Source organism: Lingula anatina, chromosome 1 (genome assembly GCF_051362555.1).
Source record: "Lingula anatina isolate TDL-2025a chromosome 1, LinAna3.0, whole genome shotgun sequence".
NCBI classification, from domain to species: Eukaryota; Metazoa; Brachiopoda; class Lingulata; order Lingulida; family Lingulidae; genus Lingula; species Lingula anatina.
The window spans coordinates 63,445,614-63,471,283 of NC_141767.1; the positions used below are offsets into that span (position 1 = coordinate 63,445,614).

At 35.9% G+C, this 25,670-nt stretch overlaps 4 protein-coding genes across 6 annotated transcripts; 2 read left to right on the forward strand and 2 right to left on the reverse strand.

The window, feature by feature from the left end:
* The first annotated feature begins 674 nt into the window (after positions 1-674).
* LOC147764866 (uncharacterized) lies at positions 675-7,243 on the forward strand. Its single transcript, XM_013526308.3, has 6 exons — positions 675-923; positions 1,304-1,742; positions 3,325-3,411; positions 3,711-3,807; positions 3,927-4,035; positions 5,544-7,243. The coding sequence occupies exons 2-6, from the start codon at positions 1,319-1,321 to the stop codon at positions 6,393-6,395; spliced, it is 1,569 nt and encodes a 522-aa protein (XP_013381762.2). The 5' UTR covers positions 675-923; positions 1,304-1,318; the 3' UTR covers positions 6,396-7,243.
* Positions 7,244-8,208: 965 nt separating this feature from the next.
* LOC106152641 (uncharacterized) lies at positions 8,209-16,143 on the forward strand. 2 transcript variants are annotated; one of them, XM_013526310.2, is made up of 6 exons: positions 8,209-8,406; positions 10,832-11,073; positions 13,081-13,167; positions 13,474-13,576; positions 13,962-14,073; positions 14,323-16,143. In XM_013526310.2, the coding sequence occupies exons 2-6, from the start codon at positions 10,857-10,859 to the stop codon at positions 15,172-15,174; spliced, it is 1,371 nt and encodes a 456-aa protein (XP_013381764.2). In that variant the 5' UTR covers positions 8,209-8,406; positions 10,832-10,856; the 3' UTR covers positions 15,175-16,143. The 2 variants fall into 2 exon arrangements, with proteins under 2 accessions (XP_013381764.2, XP_013381766.2); XM_013526312.2 differs by lacking the exon at positions 8,209-8,406 and adding an exon at positions 9,943-10,071.
* Positions 16,144-16,585: 442 nt separating this feature from the next.
* Positions 16,586-22,869, reverse strand: LOC106152571 (ciliary-associated calcium-binding coiled-coil protein 1). 2 transcript variants are annotated; one of them, XM_013526197.2, is made up of 9 exons: positions 22,542-22,869; positions 21,447-21,476; positions 19,448-19,539; positions 18,942-19,111; positions 18,371-18,515; positions 18,101-18,173; positions 17,753-17,872; positions 17,335-17,496; positions 16,586-17,056 (listed from the first exon to the last, which is right to left on the reverse strand). In XM_013526197.2, the coding sequence occupies exons 1-9, from the start codon at positions 22,554-22,556 to the stop codon at positions 16,973-16,975; spliced, it is 891 nt and encodes a 296-aa protein (XP_013381651.1). In that variant the 5' UTR covers positions 22,557-22,869; the 3' UTR covers positions 16,586-16,972. The 2 variants fall into 2 exon arrangements, with proteins under 2 accessions (XP_013381651.1, XP_013381650.1); XM_013526196.2 differs by lacking the exons at positions 21,447-21,476; positions 22,542-22,869 and adding an exon at positions 19,955-20,421.
* Positions 22,870-24,137: 1,268 nt separating this feature from the next.
* Positions 24,138-25,466, reverse strand: LOC106182064 (uncharacterized). The gene is made up of 3 exons (XM_013566693.2): positions 25,276-25,466; positions 24,952-25,001; positions 24,138-24,817 (listed from the first exon to the last, which is right to left on the reverse strand). Exons 1-3 carry the CDS (start codon positions 25,367-25,369, stop codon positions 24,344-24,346), a joined length of 618 nt encoding a protein of 205 aa, XP_013422147.2. The 5' UTR covers positions 25,370-25,466; the 3' UTR covers positions 24,138-24,343.
* Positions 25,467-25,670: the final 204 nt, after the last annotated feature.

Consider the following 25,670-nt stretch of genomic DNA (forward strand, 5'->3'; position numbering starts at 1 on the left):
ACCATATGACTATGAAGGTTGACGGCACAAACCAAGCTGGTTTAATTGCTTGTCTGTAATCATCATTAGGATAAATCCTTGTTTTTATCTGGACTTCAGAATAGAAAACACTCAATCTTTTTTAATGTATTACGTAAGTTTTATGTTTCCATGTAGTTTTATGATGATTATTATTATAATACCAATCTCGACCATATAACAAAACTGGTTACTCATAAACTATGGAAGGCACCTTATTTTATTTTAATGAATTTCACATTTTCATGGACTTCCATTTCAACATGCCACCAACAATGTGGTCATATTAAGGCAATGTTTTTATATGGGTTTTATTTAAGCACGTCCGTTTTCGCTTTCAGTGCATGTAAATTTTTAAAAAAATGAAAAAAGTTCTCTTTGTCCAAATATTTTTCAGTAACCGTGCTGAAAATGCATGCCTGCCTAGAGACAACATCAGGGTACAATATAAGGCTACTGGCACCCGCCATTTAAACGCAGCGCACACTCTCCGGCAACGGACTTAACTCACGGTGATGACACGCTTGTACTAGGACTTATCCTTACATACATATTAGCAGTGATTAATAGCAATTTATTTCGCGTAAAAAGTTCCACTTCAGATATTAAAGTTATAAAAATGCAAATTTACAGTCTCTGAGGCATCCGTATGGGGATACTTTCTGGCTAGAGTAACTGTGTAAAGTTAAAAGACAATTTAATTTCTATTGCTTGAAATTTTTTTTTTTTCGGAAATCTTAACAGGTCTTCATTATAGACGTTCAGGGTATATGTAAACATGACAGTCGGGCAGACGCGTCATTCTTGGGATTGGAATGACGGATGAAAAGGAGAAAATATCACCGTATAGAAACACTGTCTTTGATTGCATTGTGGCCGATTTCAAGTTACCTGTTTAGGTGAAGGTAGGTGTACTTGTCGTATAAATAAAAACAGACTAACAAACAGGGGTGAAAACATAACCTCCTTTGCGGAGGTAACAAAGGAAAATATTAAAATGTAGTAGTAACTTTTCAACAGTCAGTGTCAACCTAGGTACATGTGTAGTGACCACTGATAGCTGTGCTATACAGCAACCAGGTAGCCCTTAGTCCCATAGACACTGATAAATACAACTTTCAAAACCCTTTCCTTCGTAATTAGACAATTCGCAGTTTTAGCAATTATCAGTGCTACCATGGCGCGCGCTAACCACTTGTCCGTAAGATTTTGTCTCCGGAAATTTTAATGAGTTCTTTGTTTGAAACAACCAAAATGTCTATTTGTTTTTCGTGTTGTTTTACAGTAGTCAAGAGACACCATGAAGTCGGGATATATCACGTGCATTCTTCTTTGTCACACTTTGCTTGGGGCTCAAACCCGCAGCACTATCAAACCCATAAAATCTACTACACAGCATATCCGCAAGCCTTCACAAAAATATCACACATATGGAAACCCTACGTTTCCGTGGCCTAAGTATGAACCTCCGAGATATATCCCAAAGGAACCTGAAACGTGGCCACCGATCGCGATAGCTTTAGGGATACCATTTAATAAACCAAAAGGCTACGGGGTTTGGCCCCATTTGTGGCCCCCAAGATGGCCCCCAAAACCCCAACGAATTCTTCCAGAGAAGAGCTACCCATTCAAACCTAAACCTGAGGACGATGAAAAAAAGAAAGAGAGAAAGAGACGCAGAAAATACCCATTCGGTTTAAAGATGATGGAACACCCAGGCAAAGGTAAAAACAATTCTAGGATGAAACCCGCCTAGACTTACTCAGCAACGGGAATGGAATAGGCTTATATAGATATCCTTCTGTTTTCAATATTGCAATATCTACAAGGACAAGCAATTCGAATACATACTAGTGCAATCTTCTTTATTATTTTTTTTCGTTCGAGGTTTTTTTTTTTTTTAATAATAATAATTTATTCAGCTTTGAATGTTACAATTTAACATTGTTTGCTGTCTAGTCTAGCTACTACAGAATCTACCATATTGTGCTTACGTAAAAAGAAAAAGTGCTACTTCATCGTGCTGCTAACTGTATATACTGTGATAATGCTTTTAGTGATTTCTGATCTTGAGGGTTGAGGAGGATGAATAGTTTCTGATCACTGCCTGCTAATTCATAATTTTGTCTCACAGTGTTTGGGAGGGAACTGAACATATTTTGTCGCTCTATTTGGTATTTACTACATGTGAGGAAGAAATGTTTCTCATCCTCTATTTCCGTTTTACAGCTTGTGCAGGTTCTTTGTTCCAGGGTGATTTTCATGTGCCTGCCTTTCTCTATCGCCAGCTCGTGGTCACTAATTCTCATTTTGGCAATGTATTTTTTGTCTGAGCTTGTGGCGTTCATTTTTAAGTAATTTTCAAGAGCGTATGAGTTTTTAATTTTTCGATATGTACATGTACGCAGTTTATTGTGGTTCTCCTTGTTCAATTCTTCCCAAAAAAGGCCTTCGATTTTTAGATTAATTTCTTTTTCTAGGTCTGGTGTTTCATCCCAATGTTGAATTCCCCAATTCTGTCTAAATGCTGCCACTGTTTTAGTCCAATTATCTATTTTCAGGTGTTTTTCTTCGCTTAATGTTTGTTTCAGTATTCTTGTATTCGGGAGATTTTTAAGTCTGATGTGGTATTTTTGCATGGATTTAATTATATCTGTAAGGATTGGGTATCTACCCAATTCTGCTCTGCAGGCATTATTACTGGCAGTTTTTCTCACTCCTAATACCCATTTGCACATTTTTAAGTGAATTTGCTCGAACGACGTGTTATTGATTTCATTTAGGCTTAGTGATTTTTGTTTGAGAATTTCCTGACCCCATACCTCACTACCATAGAGTAAAATTGGTTTTACAGTTCTATCAAATAGTTTCATTTGTAATAGTGGATTAGATATGTTTTGGGAGGATAAAGTGCTTTTAAGCGCAAACATGGCCTTCATTGCTTTTTGTTTTAGATTGTGCATTGCTTTCTTGAGGTTACCTGTATTGGTGAAGGTGATACCTAGATAAGTATATTCTGTAACGTTTTCCAGGATGTTTTCATTTATTGTGAATTTTAGGTGCTGTTCTGTTTTTCCAGCTTTATTGAAAATTAATATTTTGCACTTTTTCTCGTTTACCTGGATTTTTTTCCTCACCAAAAGAAAAGGACGTGTGTAAAATTCTTTTAATACGTGTAATGTTTTTTTTTTTTTTTTTTTTTTTTTTTTTTTGTCTCATACATTGCCTTGTAGGAAAACATTTAAAAGATTGATAGATGGGCGTTTAACTTACATTTCGTATTTATTGTTTATTTTCGTCATTTAGTGAAGAGAATTAAGGCTGTGAAACCTGGTCTAGCTGTTGAAAACCAATTTATATTCAAATTGTGGAGTAATTGTACAGATTACGAAGGTACGTTATGTTATAAAGTGAGGTCGTAATGCAAAGTGACTGCCTGTAAATTGTGTCTGTTCCTCCTCTCTCTCTCTCTTAGATGAAATGCATTAATCCAACCTTTCTCGTTGTTTAGCCCCTTTTCAGTCATAGAGTTATTTTAATGGAGAACTATCTCAAAAGAACTCAATGATGTGAGCGATGTACTTGCCCATTAAGGTGTTGCAACCAAGCGCAGTGCGACAAGTACAAAACTTTTTGTAAAGGCCATTTCAAACAAGACTATGATTCGTGAATACATATATTTTTACGTTTAGCTGGCAAAGCTTTCGCTCATGCAAAACTTCCATACCGAATGCGCCACCAGTTTGGGGACAACAGCAATCTCGTATGGCTGAAGAACGTGAGTGAAAAGTGAGTATTTCATTTGTAATGCAGAATAAAAATTAAAGCAGTTGAATTCGCTTGAACGTGTATATTTGTGTACCTATTTCTGATTTTCCATTTCTAAGATATCGTATTATTCTACCTAGACAGCTTGAAGAACTTCAGGAGTATACAGATGTATTTGAATTGATTGAACCGGATCTCATCACAAATATTACATGTACCACATACAACGCCTCGGGATTTTATCGATGGGTGAGTGGTGTTTTTCATTATATTTTGTCTCTGTGTATGTGTATTTGTTTGTGTTTAGTTTAAATGTTTCTGAATTCAGTGAAGCAGCCTAACTATTTGAAAAATTTCAAAATGATAAACTGTTAAGAATCGAGCAAGTACGAGTGTTATTTAAACATCAAACACCATGACACAGAGGTACTCTCGTCGGACATAACGTTAGGGGGTCTTTATTTTTTGACCGCCTGTTTATATTATTTTTGACCGCCCGTGTCCATTTAGATATTATAATGTTCAGATATTTCAGGCCTACTCTTTCATTAATAACACCCCCTCACACACATCAGATGATAAAAGGGGGGGGGGGGGTTAAAGAAGAAACTAAGAGGGATTGTATGCCTATTTGGATATCTGCTTACACGCAGGATCTCTGTTTTTGCCCTTGAAATTATGAAACGTTACAGCCACCTTCTACTTAAAGTACTCATCGGAGAAAAAATACTTTTAAAAAGAGGTTTTCACCTCCTCACTACCATAGCGAGCCACATATCAACCCAAGCCATTTGCTGTGTTCCACCCAAGGCACCAGTGTTGCTGGCACCCAGGCTAGGACCCAATGACTCACGTCCCTTCACTCAGCTATGGCAGTAGTTGAGTGATTTGACGAAGTCCTGACCGGGGTCGAGACCGGCTCTGATTAAAGTGGTCGGAGTCTCCCATATATAAATGGATTTGAGTTCGAGTAATAGCCTGGGTGGTAGCTACAATCTACATTAGGGTTTTTCTCTCTTACCAATATAAATGCTGTACTGTGCGCCAAAGGAAATTGGGTCGTTCGGTTGTTTGAAACAATTTTTTTAATGTTTATCTTTATTTTAAATAAATAATGTTGTATTTTATTTAAATGTTATAATAGATAATAAGTAATGTGAAAAAACATTACCAAATTTGGAAGAGCAGAAAGGTTATTCCCCTGTAAACGAAACTGAGGGGGTTTCCCATTGACTGATAGTATATATTGTTGTTGCCGTCTGTATTTTTAGATACCGCATACTTGCCAGGTAAGCTCTATTGCAGAATACGTGATGACAGGATTGTGGTTACTAAACCAGGATATTGATCTGTAACCTAAAGGACTAATTATTTCAGTGACAGAATTCAATTTTATTAAAATTGGGAAAATAGACACTTTCTCATTGAGTCGCTGGTATTAATATTAAAGCGTTCAATTCCCGGCGTTCAATTAGCAACAGGACTGTTTAATGTTGAAAACGAACCATGGTATAGTACTCCCTTTTGGTGTAGAAACACTAAGCTTCCATTTACAATCAATCCAAATAAGACCCCCTGAAACTATAAATAAATAAATACATGTATAATCATTAATCGTGCTGTTTTATGTATGTAAAGGTTTTCATTTTAGATTGTCATTGTTGTAATATGTAATTATTAGGACATAGCTTTTTCCTAAAAAATGTGCTGAAACCAATAAATTTTTTTATTCTAACATGCACGTCATATTTTTATAGGGCCTCGATCGACTGGACAATGTGGACCTGGCAGTTGCCTATGATTCATCATTTAAGATGACCACAGCTGGCATAGGGGTGGATATTTACGTGGTGGATACCGGAATAAATAAAGATCACGAAGATTTTGGAGGGCGCGTCACTTATGGATATTCCATTACCTCTACGGCGGCTGATGATCACGGTCATGGAACCCACGTGGCCGGGATATTGGGTGGGACAAAATACGGGGTGGCCAAAGACGCCAATATAATTGCGGTGAAAGTAATAGACAAAGACGGCACTGGAACAGTTTCTGACTTTCTCAACGGGATACAGTGGATCCAAGATCAAATTAGAATAACAAAACGGAAATCTGTGGTTAATGTTTCTCTCCGTTGGCCACTCTCTGAATCTGCTAATTCTGCCGTCGAAGGCCTGGTAAAAGACGGTATTGTCGTCGTCGCTGCCGCTGGAAACGATAGAGGGGACGCCTGTCAGTATTCGCCAGGCAGTGAACCGTTGGCAATATGCGTAGGGGCAACAGACTGGTTAGACAATGTAGTGTCCAGTTTTAACAGTGGTTCTTGTGTGGATATTTATGCCCCTGGGTTGCAAATAAAGAGTGACTGGTATACCAATCACACAGCAACCATGCTTCAAAGTGGAACTTCGTCTGCAACAGCGTTCGTTGCCGGGACAGCGGCTGTGTATCTCTCTGCCCTACCAGAAGAAGTCGTGCCTTCAAAAAATCTAGTGGCTGAAGTCGAATCTCTTCTGTATTCAACAGCAGCCGCTGTTCTGTATTTCGACTTCATAAACGCCACCTTGGCGTCAGAATGCGTCAATCGATTGTTGCAGATCACATGTTAGAAGAGATCTTACTATTTAATGCGTAATTTTTTTGTTGTTGTTTTCTTCAGTCTACCCGCTACAGTAAAATATACCCAACCTTTTCGGATATAACACAGATTAATTAAAATAAAATAAAATAACTGTGTTTATTTATAGAAGGTAGCCATGACATCCATTTCAGATATTTAAGACTTACTTTTAAAAGGAGTTTTTCGTGTAAATTGTTCTGTTCGAAGAAGTATGTGTTTTACAAATAATGTCTTGTTTTGTTGAGGTTGTGGTTTTATTTCATGACAATTTTTCCCTGGTGTGTACTGATAACTGTTATCACAGCCATGCGAAATTAATGTTTTGTAAATTATTAAACGCAAAATTAGGCGCACCTTTTTAAACATAGCAAGATATTCAAACGCTATATCGCAAACACACACATTCTGTTACATTCTTTGAAAATAGATATCTCCAATGAGAGACTTTAAATGACTTTAAAACAACTTACGGTAAAAATATGTGCTATGCATTTGATGCCTAGGTTTTTGCACATACAGCAAAACAGAACACAGCAACTATATATAAAAACAACCTTTCTTTGCTAACATGTTAGAGAGCGACATACGAGAATTTCAAGGATTCTTCCCGAATTAAAGCCTCCAACAGATCATTTAAAGTGGTCAGCACTAGATCATCTTTAAGTTGATAAAACATCTATCAGTGCTATAGATTTGACGAACAATTTGCACTTTGGTTTGGAAGTATTTTGGCTAACAGTGAGATTTTTTAAAAACGCACTATTTAGGCTGATAAGACATGTAGAACAGCAGAATAAAATATTCCTTGAAAAATCCACTGCGTACAGTATAAGCATTTTAATAATCTGTATCTATTTATCTACATAGCTTTAAACTTATTTATTTACTTCTTTATTTATTTATTTTATTTTTAGAACAACCATATACGGGAAGAAAGTCCTTTTTTCCAAATATACATAGATATATCTTAATTTAAAAAAAACCACTTGGACTGAGATTAGTTTCCTATACCATAAGAAAACTGCCTGACGGTTTATGTAAATTAATAATAATAATAATAATAATAATAATAATAATAATAAAATATTTTTCTCTTTAAAGATATAAGCCCTGAAATATAGGGTAGTCGGTCTTTGAAATGCAAAATAATACACAAAATCCAAGATTTCTTATTAAGGCCATATTAATAAGTTGTTACTGGCATACACTTGTAAAGGGAGTATGCAGGTAGAGCTGTTATACTTTAAAGGCGTCATGCTTTTGAAGCACTTGGAAGCGGATAATACTTACGGGCTGCTTATAGCAATCGTTTCGAGGGATGACTCCGTAACAGGTGCAGGTAAAATCACCACAATTAATGTTGTTATTGCCGACGGTATGAAGAACAGTCGCGTGCAACGGATTTTTGATAAGATCTTTTAAACCGACCTTTGGCTGTCTTGTTTACAAAAGTGCAGTGACAATTGTAATTTAACGTTAAAGATGATAAAATCTAAACAGAGTAATTGTTAGAAAATCGGTCGCGCCCTTTTGTAGTACTCATGCACCGCGCCATTAGCCTTAGATTTTTTTGACACGACCCCAGCTAATAGAGAGAACCAAAAAACTGAAAATAACGCCTTTCCTCCAAAACTGCAAATATTACATATCAGCAAAATGAGCAGTGACCAGTTCAAAGGATAAATGGAGTCCATGAACATTTTATGATGATATTATAACAGCCGGTATTATATAAAGGCGTTTTTAGCCTGATTTTGGCTAATGGGGGTTTATTTCCCCAAGCTTGCATTGTTTCCACTTCACATGTACTGTTAACAAATGAGTAGGAGTTGTGCCTAAAGTGTGTATGCAGCACACGAATTAGACAAGGTTTGTATCAGTCATAATAATGGCGATGACAAATGAGGTCTGTTCCACACCTTGAATAGGCCATGTTTATTTCACTGTTGGGAGACGATAGGACAGACACATACTTTCCGGAACTGGAAGAATCAATAGCAGTGAGTAAACTTAGTTCCAGTTTTACATTCTTTTAGTTTTACGCCTTTATTCTAAGTTAAAGTGTTCTGTCTCTAATATGTACATATAATGATATCAAAAGAAATTAACCTGGTTTTCTTTGGGAGTTGTGTTTTACTGTCATTTAGTATGTGAGATTCATATAAGTATTTGAAGCAAACCACATAAACAGGATAGATAAAACAACCAACGAAAGTTTTTGTTTACTTAAATACTATATTTTTTATTGATGTACTTATTTACTATTTAAATACACTGCTAATGAGTCTGTCAAGTCTTTTCATTCAAGGGTGTTTGAGTACTTTTATGTAGAGAATCCAGCATGATAGCGTGAAAAAAAAACGACATGTACATGTAGTTAAACTAATGTGCCATATGGCTGCTAGTGTGGGAGTGACCAACATCTTGCATAAACTAGAGAACATGTGCTGGTATTGGTTCCTATCGATTTGAAATAATTGTACTTCAACAGGTGTTTTGATGATATTCCGCTGGTGTCACTATAAAAGGAAATGACGCACACCTGTTGTCTATATATAGTTAATTTGCTGAAATCGACCTATCGCAATCTCTATGGCAAATGAAGCACTGATAACACGACTTTTAAGAAGCTAGATGACTGGGTCTGGAACATGTTTTTGAGCATTTCGTTGCTTACGTGCTTGCGTGTATCTTAAACATAATGAATGAGATATAAATATATTTGGCCATGTTTAACACACGCCTACAGAAGAGGATGTACAATTCAGATATTACTGAGAACATGCAACTTTGATATTAGACCATACAAATTTCCATCCAAACGATATTGCTCTATGTCATATGTTAAACGTACCCTGTCAATAGGGCAACTTTACAGGGTTTTTTAGGTTAACAATTTATGCGTTATTTTAGGACAAATAGGTTATATGCTTTTTCATTACATGCATACATATATATTTCATCGTGCATTATTCTGGTCTTCGTTCAACCGATTTCCTGAACAAATGCGAATAATTTTATTAACTACGGAAATAGGCGATGCTTTGAGGACTATATTTATTAGAGCCCTTATTTTTTAATGAACGATGTTTGTCAAATGACATATTTATTCCGATCAGCTGTAATTAATAACTTATATGAACAATTATATTCATATCATGGATCCTGGTTCAATATTATTGTATATATATTAATATTTCATTATTTTCCGGGGGGTGTCTTTCTCCATAGCACAGATGTATTGGTATTTTGCATAAAATGTCGATATTTTATTTCATATATTGTGGCATGGAAATTTCTTGTTTTATAAATTTGATATGTTAAAAATACTTCAAAAGGTCTCTTCAGACATACTGGCATTGGGCAAATTTTCTGACTATCGTATTCAAGGTTGCTGTTAATATATGACCCATTTCTGCATATTAACAATCACGATGAATTTAATAGGGGATTCCAAAGCGCCATGACTATTCATGCGCCACAAATAGATGCTCTTATTCATTTTTCTAAATTTGCATCCAATTTCCCAAAGCTCATTGCACATTGTACATTGTGCACCACGGCAGCTTGTTGACAATGTAAGTTCAAGTGACAAAGGGAACAAAACTGCAAGTGTTCCAGCCTTTATAGAGTTCATACTATAGACATACGGTATTTAATGAATGGTAAGCTTTTTTTGTTTGCGAAAAATGGATGCTATGCTAGTTTGTATATAGGTCTAATTGGGTTGGACTGGATTGAGTCTCGGTAACATCTTATTATTTTTGAAGAGACCTTCTTGCTTGTTGCCCAACACATGTACCTTGACAAACTTCTTCCGATTCGTGTTCTCCTTCCATTTGTGTCCCGTTCTGAAACAAATCTATTTTACAACCGATCGAGTTTGACCTGGTTACAGATAGTTAGTTCAAAAGCTAAACAAGTCGAAAAGTGATCATAACCGAGTATAATGGCTTCGTTTCAGGACTGGCGAAGAATAAAAAGCCAGAATCATGAGTCACGGGAATAGGGTTCTACACGGATCACGCTGAATAATATGAACGCTTCATGCATCTCGGAAAATAATAAGTGACCATCACGGGAGACAAAAATGTACAATGGGCCCCTCTTGACAAAATAGCAAAGGCAAAAAAAAAAAAAAAAAAAAAAAAAGGAAATGAAAAAAGGCTGAACAGCAACTTGACTTTGTAAATTCGTCCGGAAACAGATGTTTTTTGCAGTTATGCAGTTCTAATGCAGTTATATGATGAAGGTTGTATAGCAATTAGCATGTCATACATGTACCCGAGTGCTGGGCGTGGCCAATACAACGAGTTTACGTCATTCGACAGTAACCAAAGTTTTTTTCTCATGATAAGACCCTCCCGGTGCAAAACCGCTTTTATAAATGAACCACCTTTTACCGCAAACCCTAACTCTTTGCAGATTATACGACAAACCAACAGCCAACATGAAGGGCAGAAAACTCCTCATATGTCTCATCATGGTCATCGCTCTATGGAAAAACACGGAAGCTGTGAAGACGGACAGCAGCGACTCTGACGTGAACCATGAAACTGCACAGGGTTCTGCTCCAGACAGTTCAAATGAGAACGCCAGGAACAAGCCCAGCATTAGTCGTGGAAAATACCCACCAGGATTTACATTGGACGACAGACCTGGAAAAGGTAAGGTATGATTACAGAGAAGAAAATGGTGGCTCAGAAAAAAATTAATAATTGAAACGACTTCTTAAATATTTCTACAAATTTCGATCTTTCTTTAAAATGTATGCTTAAACCAGTTTCTACCTACAGCTGTCATTTCGATGACACATACAAGTTCGATTTTTACAGACGAGTCTCTATCTGTGAACTTGAAACATGCAGTTATATTTGGTTATCCGCTGCACCATTATCAACTGAATAATGCATGTGCTTAATAATTTACAGAAGGATGAAACAGAAAAGCAATATATGAAATGCATAATTAAGATTAAAAAAGAAATTCTTCCCGAATATGTAATTTTTAAACAAAAAAATGTATTTAAAAGACTGTTTTACTATTATGCGCGTGAAAAAGGGATACAAAATGCCGCATGTGAGACATCAAAATGAGTTGGAAATTACATCCCAGAATGTCTGACATTGGTGCAGTTATTACGTTAGAAAAGTTAGTGAGCTAGTGACCGAAAAGAAAAAATTACTACTTTCGCTACGCTGTTAAACGCGCTTTCTATACAAATGGTCGATACACATATGCTTCCTTTTAAATGTCTTGTCAGCAGGCGGGAACTGGCTGCTTCGAACGGACTATGGAGCCTAAAGGCATAAAGGGACAGGTCTCGTTTAAAATGAAGAGTTAACAGCTCTAGATTGATATTGTTATGGTTAATGACAAATGTCACGCTCTGTTCTCTCACGAAAATCATGAAAAATTTATTCTGAAGCCTCATTGTTGTGCCTATGAAAGTAAGGATTTGGATGATATTTCTAAATTATTTAAAAGCGTGTTGAAATATTTGAAAGCCTCTAAATGATGACAATAGTAAGAACATGCTCAATACATAACAGTTAAGTACCTTTTTAACTAGTCTTGTAGGTGATTGTAGTTTGTCATCTCAAGGCATTATATTCCGGAAATGCTTTCCTGCGGTTTTTCGGTTATTGGACTGGATTTTATGAGAACGTGATCACAGATGGTGATTCATCACATTGCTAAATAAAGCAGTGACACACACACACACACACACACACACACGTCACAGGCCAGACCCCAATCTAGTCCACTTTTCCTTACTAGCCCAGACCACATCCCAATTAGGTCTTTGCATTGTTAACAGTATAATGAACATGTTAATTTGCCAAGTAATTTACAGATTAGCTGCCAGTTTGTTTGTATGACATACGTACTTAAATAGGGGATGTAATAGATCAAGGAATAGATAATGATACTTACAGGTGTGCCAAAAATATAGTTATATGCGATTTGTAAAATACATCCGAGGATGATACTTTTAAAGATAATTGCATAAATGTTTAAAGAAAGGGCATGTAGATTGATTTAGTAACATTTAGTAAAGGAACGTTAAACTAACGGTGAGCCGCCATTTATATGTGTGTTATTTAAAGTAGCTAGGTTTTGTACAGATTATAGGAAAAAGTCTGCCCATTATTCTTTTGTTCAGCTTTTTTGAAAATATCTGCATTTTCTTACGGATAAATTACGAAGAAAAGTGTGAATTAATAGCAAAACTTTGTTATATTTGCATGCACATCTATTTAGTAATTTTTTCAGGTGAAACAGATTATTATTTTTAAAGGAGGTTTTGATTACCCTGATCACAGTCACTGCAACTTTTTGTCCACTTGAGTTTATCAATGTATTCACAGAGACCCAAATATGAGATATGAAGCCGAAGAGGTTCAGTCGACTCATTTAAACAAGAATAGAATGTTCTATTTGTAAAAGAATACTGCAGTAATTCACCGCGTGCACAAGCACACAAACGCACGCGATAATACCATATATAGTGATTTTAATCCTTTCTGAAGTCTACCTAATAGCCATAAGGTTAGGAAATTGTTGCAATGTGGTAGTATTTATAGAAATGTGTGTGTGAGTGTAAGAAAGACGAATTGTGTTTGATGTTATTATTTTATCATTGTTTTATCTCTTCCATTCTTATCACAAAGTGAGAAGAGTAATGGTTAGCAGACTTGAGAGTGCTGTGGAAGGTCAATACTTGGTCAAGGTGCTCAACAATGTTACGAATCGCGAAGGTAAAATCTCTTCTCTATCATTTTTTGGTATCCTGAAGAATTAATTTGCTTACTTTATATTCTTCTGTTTACAAAAACGGATTTAGTATTTAATCATACTCTCTCTATTTCTCTCTGTAACTCTTTCTCTCTTTTCTCTCTCTCTCCCTCCCCCTCTCTCTCTCTCTCACACACACACACACATACATACACACACACACACACACACACACACACACACACAACCTGAGCATGCCCGCATAAAGGCGCTTTACTGTTTTCTTCCAGGGCCCTGTTACCTTTATGTACATTTAATTTTAATTGCAGTGATCAGAGCGCTTGCAAGTGCCGGTATTCGGAGACCAAGACGTTTCAAGTTTGGCATCAGAAGAACTAGTAACCTTATACTACTGAAAAAAATCAGTGAAGAGTAAGTAAGCCAAAAAGCTTTATTTTATAAACAACAACATGCAACCACGAATTTGAGAGATTTACGTTGATACATATGGACACCTGAATCGTCCATTTATAGAGAAATATCCACGAAGATACGTTCAATTTAGAGCAAATGCTGCGTTCTACAAAGAAAAATGAATTACGAAAATATGTTTTACTTTTACACGTAATATTACTGAATGTATGTATTGTTTCAAGTAGTATCGAAATTTTGAACATATATGTATAATCAATTTTAAACATATATATATATATATATATATATATATACAATCTGCTCATAATGGAACATCTGTTGTACCTTTTGATGTCACTAGCACTAGTTTTGAATAAAATCTTAAACGAAACTACCATTACAGCCAAATTCGGACACTTCAAGAGAACACAGATGTCTTTGAAATAATAGAGCCGGACTTAATAACTACAGTTACACAATGTACCTCGTATAGCACCTCGGGTGATCTGTCGTGGGTAAGAGTAAAATATTTTCGTCAGAAAAGTTTTTTGTCAAGTTTTGTAACTGACTTCTTATATAAAACTTTAAGCTCTGTGATCAATACTTCTACCATTCTTGAAGACAACCATACTTTCCTACTTCATCATTCAAACTTTCGAATGTCATTCGATCATTAACACTTGAATCTGTGGGATATGGTCATCTTTTACATGAATTTTTTGAGGAATTGTAATCTAGACTTATCCTGCTCAATTCAATTGCAGGGACTGGACAGACTGGATTCGCCAGTAAATGAAGATTCATTTGACAACAAATTGAAAATGTCCAGTTCTGGAACAGGTGCTGGGGTGGACGCATACGTAGTGGATACCGGAATAAATAAAGATCACGAAGATTTTGGAGGGCGTGTCACTTATGGATATTCCATTACCTCTACGGCGGCCGATGATAACGGTCATGGAACCCACGTGGCCGGGATATTGGGTGGGACAAAATACGGGGTGGCCAAAGGTGCAAATATCATAGCGGTAAAAGTCATCAGGTCAGACGGCTCTGGAACAAGTTCTGATTTTCTGGGTGGACTCGAATGGATTCAAAAACAAGTCAGCGCAGCGCAACGAAAGTCTGTGGTAAATGTCTCTCTTCGGTGGCCACATTCTAAAGCCGTGAATTCAGCCGTCGCTGGTCTTGTTGATAGTGGAATTGTCATGGTGGTCGCCGCTGGAAACGACGGCAGTGATGCATGCGAGTACTCGCCTGGAAGTGAGGAGGAGGCACTATGTGTTGGGGGCACCAACTGGTTTGATCAAGCAGTGCCTGAGTATAACAATGGCCCTTGCGTGGACATTTATGCCCCTGCTGTATTTATTGAAAGTGATGCGAACTGGGCAAATAACGCCACCGAGGAGAAAAGCGGTACCTCCATGGCGTGTCCATTTGTTGCCGGAGCCGCAGCGTCGTATCTCTCTGAAGTGTCAGAAACTGTCCCATCTATGGAACTGGTACAAAAAGCAAAAAACAAAATTTTTGAGAATGCAGCTAATATAGTTACCTTTAATGGTATTTCAACTGACCAAAAGAGCGATTATAATCGTCTGTTGCAGCTCAAATGTTGATTTTTAAAGTGATTCACAAACACGGAGTAAATAGAGAAAAAAAAAATCTCACCTTCAAGTTTGGTCTTGTACTTTAGGCCCCTCCTTCCTGATGAAAAAACCTAGTGCACTAAAATGTGTAACCCCAAACCTTTGCTTTTAGCCTAAGAGTTACTGTATTTTTTATATTTAGATATATTGCTTTTTTTTTTCTAAGTATTAAACATATTCGCAGGCACAATTTTATCAAATATGAGATTGCCATTTATCTGAAATTTCCTGTGTTTAAATAGATCTTTGCCATTTACTGATAATTAATGTAATGTTGCACTGTAAATTATGGTGGCTGATTAGTCTCTTTTTTTCTGTCATATAAAACAGTTTACTCCACAGGGCACACATAAAGTTTTTCTCACTTAAAGGGATAATAACTCTTTGTTTTCGGCCAAAAAATGAATTTTCCTGGAGTAAACAACAATTTTCCCATACTTACCAATGGTTAATGAATCCATTTTTACATTCAAAGTTAGTCCCTGGTTTTTTTCTAAAAAGTTTGGTATTTTGTTAAAATCTCTTAAGAGATTATAACAGAGTATAGCCATCAGTGGAGGTCACGTGATCTGGAGACAATCTCAGATATCAGAATAATAGCTATAACTGCTGTTTTTGTCGTAAAACAGAATATATTATATTTCTATGAGCTATTCACAATGTTTTTATTGTGAAATATAGATCTCATACGAAGAGTTATTATCCCTTTAAGTAGAAGGTTTTCTTGGGCACAGCGGGTAGATCTATTTTAGGGGACTGACTTATTGATATCCTGATATGCCTATAGACATGCGTAGTCCATAAGGTCTGACTTGAAAATACATTTAGAAATGAGCATGCTATTCTATTTTTGCGAGTGTAAAATATTGAAAGTGTAATGAACTCCAAATGTCCTGAAGTAATTACTTTTGGCTCCATTAAATTCATACTTTTTGCCAACATGCCATAATTTGAACATTTAGACTGGAACTTTTTTCCTATCAATGAGGTGAGCTGGCAAGTCAAATTGATGCCTACCTTCTTGTGACCTGGACCGTTACTATCATAGGAAAGCTAGAAGAGAGCGAGTGAGCACTGCTAAGCAACCAATTAAATCAACCTTATTGCTGCTTTTTTATTGGTTAGAAGGATAAGTTGTTCCGAAAGAACACAAAAATTTATGCTTTTTTACTGACAACTTAAGAAAATTGGCACATTTACTGGGTAGTGTGATTAACGGCCTTCAATGTTTGTTAATTTATACTTCTTTTAGCAGAATCTATAAACAGAAATTACGCTCGCAAAAATGAAAATGGTTTGAAATGATTTCCAGTGACACCTTATAAACTAGCAGTTAAAGAGTGTAATGTCTATTTTCTTAAAACAAAACAAAAAAAAAAAGAACCTCTGCTGTGACTTTATTAAATGTATTTACATATATGTACAAAGGCTGAGGCTTTTTGAATATAAAGCACATCTTAGAGTAATGTTTAAAAAAATGAAAATAAAAGAAAGAAAGGGGGAAAATTTAACCTTTAAAGTTGTTTGGTTTATAGATTCCAAATAAAATCAATGGTGTATGTAAAAGAACGCACATTCATCAGTGTAGAAAGCTCTGTTGATGTGTATTAACACATTTGTTCTTTTAAGTCTAGTTAAAATTACTGTATCATTGCACTTGGTTTTCCACACACCGTAAAGAATAAAGGCAATGAATTCCTTGTGCTGTTTTAAAACACTGTCTTTTTAACTTTCTTAGTTTTCCCTCCAAATACAAGTAGTATGACATTCAGCTGTCTGCCACTTTATGGATTTTGTTTATCCTGTTGATGATAGAGTTTTCTCTTTCTCGTAATTTGGATGCCATCTCAGTCTGGAATGAAAAATAAAAATGACAAAATGTAACCATGACATTTGAGCTCCAAAATGAAATATGTCTAAGAAACAGAAGCATACTTGTACTTACCGGGTACTTTGAACAATATAATAAAACCCTAACACTAAAATGTGACTAAATCAGATTCAGTAACAATAAGCATATTGCAGAATGTTGACATTTTCTTTTATGAAATATGACATTGTGAAAATCTGTGAAATATAAAATTCCAGTATGAAACATAGGAAGGCATTTCATCATCTGCATTGACTTACTGAAAGCCCTCCTATCATTTCTTTAGCCACACTGCTGAGGATGGCCTTAACCTGATCTGAACCCAATTCCGCCATGAGAAAAGCTTCTCTCTCCTTCTGAGCAGCAATTTCTTCTTTAGACCTGGTATCATCTGGCGTCTCATTTCCATCTTCAGCTTCAGGCTACCATGAAATGAAAAAGCCATAACATTAAAAAAGAGATTAAATAACATGCATGTATTCAGACAACATAAAAACATTTTAAATTATAATATATCTGAGGTTACATTATGGAACTATACATGTTTATACTAACAAATTTACATCAAAAATGTACATCAAATTGATGATAAAACTCCTGCATTGATAGGAAGTATCCTGAGACACTTCAAATAATTAAAAGAAGTTAGCTGACATATGTAAATGATCAAATGCTCACTTCAGGGGGTGGTGTTGGTGGAGGGGTGCGAATGTGTTCATTAAAAATATCCTCTGGCACTCCTTCCTCTAGGGGAGGTGGCCATGGCATATCTGCAGGTTTGGCAACATTGACATCCAACTAAAATTTAAAATACTTTTTAATTATCTACCTAGTAATGTCTTAATTTGCTGGCATTTATGTATGGCAATAAAAAATGATCATGATAATAATAAACATGTAACCATGCTGTATGATGCTTATGTCTATTTAACTAGTTTAAACAGCACTCAATTATAAAAGAAAATTTTTCATCATGATCAAGATCTGCTGAATACACAAAATTATATACACTCTGCACATACTTACATCAGCACCAATAATTTCCTCTGCTTGTGTGTGGGAAAATATGAATTCATATAGCTTATAGTGCTGAAAAATGCTAAACGAGAAAATAATTCATCACATTACTAGAATACAGACATATACATGTAAGTAAGATTAGCTCCATTTCAGAATTAAGAGTACTAACTATTATGTTTGCTTGGAACCTCTGAACTTAACTGGATATATTGAATTATAATGATTGATGCTGTTTAAAAGGACAAGAAGAATTCACATGTAATTTCAACTACAAACCTAGTATGTAGATAATCTGCAACCATCTTTGCTTGATTTAAATCAAAGAACTCAAGTCCTCCTGGGGATTCTGGGTTTTCCTGGCCAACTCCCACAAGCATTTTCTTGAACTCTTTCAAATTGTCTACCATTGACAGATGCTTGTCTGAAATCATAAGAGATTAAATTGTGGTTTAAAAATGTGATAGACTTACAATGTGAAAATATCCCAAATACACATCATTTCAAAGTAATCAATTTCTACTTATAACACTTTTCCATAAAGAATTATTATAATCCATTCCAAATATACACAGCAAATGTTCCAAATTTTTTCTGTGCAAGTCTACATGAATGCATGGCAAACAACTTTTTATTATTGTAACCACTTATTGGTGAAAATCTGTTTTTATCATATTCACTAATAAATATATAGATATTAGAATATTTTATTCTAATATTTTATCTATTTATCTTATATTTTTTTTTATTTGTGTGGTCACTTCTTAAAATAAAAAAAATTGACCAAAACGGTCCATGATCACACAAATGCCATACACAAATCAAAGAATGCAAATAACAGAACTAGTACCTTTAACATTTTCAAGTATTCTGTGTAAAGCTGTGAAAAACCCTGATAGTTGCTGTACAGTAAACCCTCTTTCCTTGCCCCACCAGAAGCCTGCTACATAGTAGTCTAAAATTGCTGCCTCTTTAAGGTCAGCTGTATGATTTGGCAACTGCATCACTTCAACCATTTTGCTAAACATTCAAAAGAGGATATTTATTAATAAATAATGAAACATAGTTGGACAACATATATGCAGGCAAGGAAGAAACAGTTCAAATCTTTTAAATTATGGATGTTAAATATTTAAGTACTCTTAACACTCTTAAGAAAAAAAGTGCCATCGATATTTTTGGGATTAATGCCTTGATGCCTGTTACATACAAGAATGACCAACTTCAGCAATGATTACAGTATGCATCTCCAAGTGGTAAGTGAGCAATGGTATGGATACATGTACTAGTATTGACAGACATGTACATTTCAAACACACTAGTGCTAATAGTAACTTGAATAAAGTATTTTTTAACCTTTGTAACTGATCAACATCTAATTCCATGAGCTGCTGGGTTTGTACTGAAGACAAAACTTTGTAGGCCAAAGACTGGTCTTTTTCATCATCCTGAAAGAATCAAATTGACAATTTTGGTCTCACATTTATCTTTAAATTATAACAACAAATTAACCATAGGTTTTTGCAATATACAAGTCATGGTGCAGTACACAAGTATATGGTGATATCGGTTCACATTTTATAATAACGGTAAATGTACTTTACTGAAATGTACTGGTACAATAACAATTTCTAAGGGCAAGTTCATATTAAAAATGACCATATGTAAAGAAAAAGGTCCCTTTCATAAATATATATTATAAGATATCAAATTCGTGATTTCTTGAGACGCTTGCCTGATATGCGTAGATGACGTTGTACTCTTATAATTCATATTGCTTGCATAAACTTTCTTGTATTAATTAGTAAACAACTTTCCACGCTTTGGGCAAACACCTCGCCCAACGTTTATACCTATACGTACAGAATCAAAACTTGTCTCCTTGAACTTTCCCTTCCGCTTTCCTCGGCCTGAAGACATTGCAGACGATGCAGATGACCCACCCTTACCCCTAGAACCAGTTCTACTTTGCGATGGGCTACCCTTTGAAGCCATTTTGATACTTATTGTTGCTATGTCTTTTTATGATCTCCTGTGGTAAAGAGCGCCCTGTGTGGCGACAACCAAGACAAGCTTATTGCGAGAAAAAGCATCATAACCCGGGGTCGTTAGCCAAAGCTGATTTTTACAGCTTGCAAAAACATATCATAAAACCTAATACCATAACCATTCCATAGATGTTAGTGCTTAATTGTATTTTCAGGTCAAAATTTAATTAAGACATATATTTTGTAGCCAGTACGGGGAATATTTCTTATCGCAGTTAGGCCATCACTGTAAGTATTAATTTCCTCGCGGTCGTTTTTATCATTCTAAAACTCCATGCCTAGCATCTGGAGCGTAGAGCTTATTCTTTTACTCAAGTTAATAATCTTATTGCAGGTTTTTCAATGTACTTTGAATCGATGAACGATTACATATAGGCATATATATATATATATATATATATATATATATATATATATATATATATATATATATATATATATATATATATATAGGATATAGGCCTATGCACAAACTGCATGATAATTGATAGTCTAAATAAAATTAACATTCTAAACAAATTCCCCCCGAGAAAGACGCATTTAGGTGCAGTATTTGGAACACAGATCAGCAGTGATACGGCTTTCATAAAAAAGATACAAAAGCTATAGTCTGGTAGTCAGTAGTTGACCAAGTATAGCAAAAAAAAAAAAAAAAAAAAAAGACAGTGATTAGAGAACGGATACGGGGCCGTTCAGAATGAGTAAGGTCGCAATAGCTACTGCGCACTTATTCCACGTGAACTCTTGCTGCATGCAATCAGATTAACAGATTAAAATATCTTCCTCTTGTTTGCTATATGTACTCGTACAATCACCAGCTTCTCTGCATTCTACTCAACGCCAGAAGGAGGCGTGTTCGTATCTTAATCTGATAGCATTCAGCGAGAGTCCCCATGGAGTAAGCGCGCACTAGCTATTGCTCATTCTGAACGGACCCGTCCTACTCATGACCGTTGGCCCGTAGTCTTTCTTTTGCCACGTCTGTCCGCGATGGTTCCAATGATTATCTGGTGCAGAAAACTAACAAGCGTCGAAATACATGGAAGTAAAATACATCCCATTTCAACAAATGCAAATCTGTGTTCATAATAGGCGATCTACTATATATTTTTGTGAGAGAACGTATCAGAGGATATTTCTTAAACCCCCATCTATTTTAGAAATTGATAAAAAGATGTTGACATGCAGCACCGCTCAATATTTTGTGCTGTCCTTTTTATTAAAAAAATTTTTCTTTTGATGTTGAAAAGTACTAATGGATATGGGAGGCTTTCTCGAAAATGTGTCGACAAAATTATTGTACATACCAGACCAGCCTTCGATCTCCCCTTTGCCCCCTGAAAAAGTCAAATGTGAGAAAATAATCAAGACAGGATTGACATGTAAAGAAAATCTCAATAAAACTGTATAGGTATATGTTGAAGCAGAAATTCTGCTTTTAACTATTGTAATGACATACACAAATGTATGCGACTGTGCAAATATTTGATTTACAAGTTAATTAAGGTGCTTCAGTAACGAATAATGGAAATGGAAAATCATCACAATGACTTATTTAACTACTCTATGATATAAGTTTAGTAACAACCAAATGGCTTTCGTTGCGTGATATAACAAACATGAACTAGATTAGAAATAAGAAAAAGAATTGTACCGATTAAAGAAAGGTTGAATTCATGCAGGAGTCCGTTTAGCAAAAAAGCTATAATTATATATCGAAAATAAATGATAACCAACCACATCGGTGCTTTAACATTGTGTGGAAAATATTCAGTGTGTGTTGATCTATATTCTAACATCAATAAACTTGAAAGCATATTATAACGTGAAGTTGTTATCCGTGTCTTATTTGATATGTGCTCTTTGCCTTATTCACATGCGGGTTAATCAGTCTTTCCTGACCCAAATAACGTTTCTGGGCTTTAATGTACGGTTGCAGTGTTTTGTGTTTACATAGTTGCCAAGGATAAAATGAAATAAAGCGCGCGCAGTAGTAGCAATCTCTGCTGTGCAGCACTGAATGTCTGGGACTTTAGCTTATCCATCAAGCACGGCCCGTTACCATGCAAATGTTGATAAGTGATAAATCACTCCTTGCTATGCGGGTCCAAACAATTTTCCCTGAGTCAAACCTTCTCGAATGATCAGTTATATACAATAAGAGAAATTCCACAGAAGGCACTTGACACAAACTACATACAAAATATATGTATTCAGGTTTAGATATCATGTGACAGAATACTTGCTAAATCGAAATACTAAGTCAGTGATCGGAGTAATGTGTGCCTACAAATGCGTACTGATAAACAGTTGAAATGTGAAAAAATCCTAAAATGTTAACCGTATATAAAACAAGTAGCAATTTTTATGGCCATTCAAACTCTTTCGATAGGGTTACTCACCTTTTTCTTGGACATTTTAATTCATTTATATAATGGCCCTCGTGGAGCGGCGGTCATCTTATTCACTCTGTGTTCAATACACCTCGACTCCTACTGGCGGAAATTTATAAGCAATCGTCTCTTCGAGTTTCCTCTGCCTATTTCAGAATCCAAAGAAATTTAACATCAACTGGATTATTTTTCTTACACTAGGTATATCCGAGCATAACTACCCCAGTAAAAGTGGACTCTGATATTTGTTTCCCTCTTCGCGCAGGTCTCTAAACAGTATGACTTGACATACATACACACAGGGCATCATAGCCGATTGCACACCACTATCGGCGTGCGTGTGAAGCAGTGGTTGCATAGTGATACGCTCTCAATACTAATGTAAATACGTATGGCTAGTAGTACACACGCGCTATTCATACCCATTCAGTACATTTATGTTCACAAACTGTTGTTTGAAAGTTTGCTGTATACATTTCTTCAGATTGCGGAACAAAGATGTCTACCTAATCCACTTTCTCATAAATACAGATATTTGAATGCTTTCTGTATCAACAGCCGTTTTGGTAAATATTATTCATTCTCTACGGATGACTAGCCATCAAATACAAACTTGAATTAAGATTACTATATGGAGCCTATCAAGTCATAGGTCTACATATACATTGCAATTTTATACGCTCTTAGTTGAATAATTGCGTTATCGTCTTACACTTGATTGAAATTGATGTTGCCGTAAAAATAACGTATAAGAAAAAATGTCATGGTCTGTTTTCAAAATAAATACCCAGTCAATGAAATACAGGGTGATTTTTCTTTATTGAAATGAATGCTGCTTTAGATATTATTATAATCCAAACGTTGATACTAATCGAATGTTACAGTGGCATAGCCGTTATTTTTCTGTTAAAACATCTACATGTATGTCTTGGCGGTGAACTCTCAAAATAAGAATGTATTTTTAAGAGCTTCCCTCTCCAGGTTGCAAATTTTGTCTCCATCAACGATATTCACATATTCTCAACTAACGCATTCGTACATTCGGTAGAAGCATAAAATGAAGTATAAAGAAAGGCCTAAGATATTGTTCATTTAAGACAATTAATTATGACAATCTTGCATTGGTGACAAAATGACATATACTCGAATAGAATAGTAAAACAAAATGGTTCTCAATAATGATGTTGACTGAGAGAAAAAAAAATAAGGTGACTATAAATATATGTAGATCTAAAGCAGAGAAATGTCATAGATGGAATATTTTTTCTTAGCACGCTTTATTATTATTATTATTATTATTATTATTATTATTATTATTATTATTATTATTATTATTATTATACCAAGCCATTCTATTTAAAATGGTATTCATGCCAAAACTTGCTTTTTTTTCGCTGACACTAATTGAAGAGCAAAATGAAAGAACGAAAAGTTTTGATCTCTCGATTTGACAAATATTTGTTGAGCATTGTATTACTGTGATTGGCGACTCTATTCCATAATCCTTAGTAAAAAAATGTTTAATAGAAATTTCACACAACCATAATTTCAGCCGCGTGCATGGAAAACAACAGAAAAGAAAAATGAAAACCCAACAAAAATTGATTTGATTTTTATGTTTATTCATTTCTTCCGTAAGCCGTGCCCTGGGGCAACTTTGTTCACTAACCATCGTACTCAGCCAATGTTTTGATAAATATTATTTCTGAATAGACGTGTATGTCTTTAGATATATGATGAGTTTAAATGCCTAAATGTCATGTTCTGATTGTCCAAAAAGTAAAAGGGTTGGGAGTTGGTCCAATCTGCTTTCATGCGCTCTTTCTTGCTCTTCTTCTTCTTCTTCTTCTGCGTGCAGGAGCTTTGCGAGCTCTGCGTGGAGCCCTGCGTGCCTTGCTTGCTTTACGGGAGCGGGAGCGGCGCCTGCGGGACTTGGAGCGTGCCTTACTGGCCTTGCGGGATCGGGAACGTCTGGCGCTGCGGGAACGGCCACGTTTACTTGCAGAACGGGCACGTCTTCTCTTGCTAGCTGAACGGCCACGCCTCTTCCTGCTGGCGGAGCGGGCACGTTTCTTGCTTCTTGAGCGAGATCGCTTAGAAGCAGATCGTCCTCTACGTTTGGATGCAGAGCGGGCTTTCCTTTTTCGAGCGGGAGCTACTGCTGCAGCCACTTCTTCAGCTGCTGCTGCTGCTGCAGCTGCTGCAGCCTTTTTGGAGCGACTACGACGGGCGCGACGGGCAGATTTTGAACGGCTACGGCGACGACCCGATCTAGAGCGTGCCCTCTGAAAAATAAAAAGAAAGTTAACATAAAATTCAATTAGCGAATGATAAAGTAAGTAATGCTAGGGGGTTTAAGGCAAGTTCTTATTCTTGGTATTTTTCAAATAACAGATATTAACCGAACGAAAAAAATTACCTTAGCCACGGCTTTGGCTGCTTTTCTGACTCGGGATTTTGGTCTGGCGGCTAGAAAATAATTTTTTTTTGAAGTAAGAAAATCAAGTACAGTCAATATATAAAAACCCAAATCTAAATTTTAAATCGATGCTTTGTTTTGTTTTTTTAACAAAGTTAAAAAAACTAATAATGATTAAAACTATTTTGCACAAAAGAGAGAGAGAGAGAGAACAGATAGATGGCTCTACTTATCAAGTGGTTACCGAAATTCTAGTAACTTTTCAATACCAATAATAAATGTAACACATAACAAAACTAAACAATAAATGAAAAAAAAAATTACCTCTCTTAGTTCTTCTCTTGGTAACACCGCCAGCTACCCTGCGCACAGGTGATTTTGCACTTCTACTACGAGAACGAGCCCTCTTTGGTGCCATGGCTAAGAAGTCTGCTGATCAGCGTGCTGTCGTTGCAGATTCCAAAGTTAGTCTGCCGGATGCAGCAGGAACGCAAGGCAGCGTTGACGTTAGAGAACGTGTTCGTGACATACGATAACGTCACTCGCGAACACATTGCCATTGTTCGCAATACAGGTTGTGCCGTGGCGTAGATCTAGTGCTATCGCTGCTAATATCAGCTCGCAACGTGGACCATAATCTAGATTTACAGCGTGTGACAGCGAACTTTATCAGAGTTTAACTAAAACTGTTTTTGTTACACCTCAAAAACAGAAAAAGA

Bases quoted from the DNA above. Each gene is read 5' to 3' on its own strand.
- LOC106152571 (XM_013526196.2), bottom strand. From the start codon at position 20,086: ATGGCTTCAAAGGGTAGCCCATCGCAAAGTAGAACTGGTTCTAGGGGT. The intron at 18,174-18,370 runs GTTTGTAGTTGA...TTTCTCGTTTAG, and splicing joins GCAGATTATCTACATACTAG to CATTTTTCAGCACTATAAGC. The intron at 17,497-17,752 runs GTGAGCATTTGA...ATTTCATGGTAG, and splicing joins CACCAACACCACCCCCTGAA to CCTGAAGCTGAAGATGGAAA.
- LOC106152641 (XM_013526310.2), top strand. From the start codon at position 10,857: ATGAAGGGCAGAAAACTCCTCATATGTCTCATCATGGTCATCGCTCTA. The intron at 13,168-13,473 runs GTAAAATCTCTT...TTTTAATTGCAG, and splicing joins CAATGTTACGAATCGCGAAG to TGATCAGAGCGCTTGCAAGT. The intron at 14,074-14,322 runs GTAAGAGTAAAA...ATTCAATTGCAG, and splicing joins CCTCGGGTGATCTGTCGTGG to GGACTGGACAGACTGGATTC.
- LOC106182064 (XM_013566693.2), bottom strand. From the start codon at position 25,369: ATGGCACCAAAGAGGGCTCGTTCTCGTAGTAGAAGTGCAAAATCACCT. The intron at 25,002-25,275 runs GTAATTTTTTTT...ATTATTTTCTAG, and splicing joins CAAGAGAAGAACTAAGAGAG to CCGCCAGACCAAAATCCCGA. The intron at 24,818-24,951 runs GTAATTTTTTTC...TTTATTTTTCAG, and splicing joins CAGCCAAAGCCGTGGCTAAG to AGGGCACGCTCTAGATCGGG.
- LOC147764866 (XM_013526308.3), top strand. From the start codon at position 1,319: ATGAAGTCGGGATATATCACGTGCATTCTTCTTTGTCACACTTTGCTT. The intron at 3,808-3,926 runs GTGAGTATTTCA...TATTCTACCTAG, and splicing joins CTGAAGAACGTGAGTGAAAA to ACAGCTTGAAGAACTTCAGG. The intron at 4,036-5,543 runs GTGAGTGGTGTT...ATATTTTTATAG, and splicing joins CCTCGGGATTTTATCGATGG to GGCCTCGATCGACTGGACAA.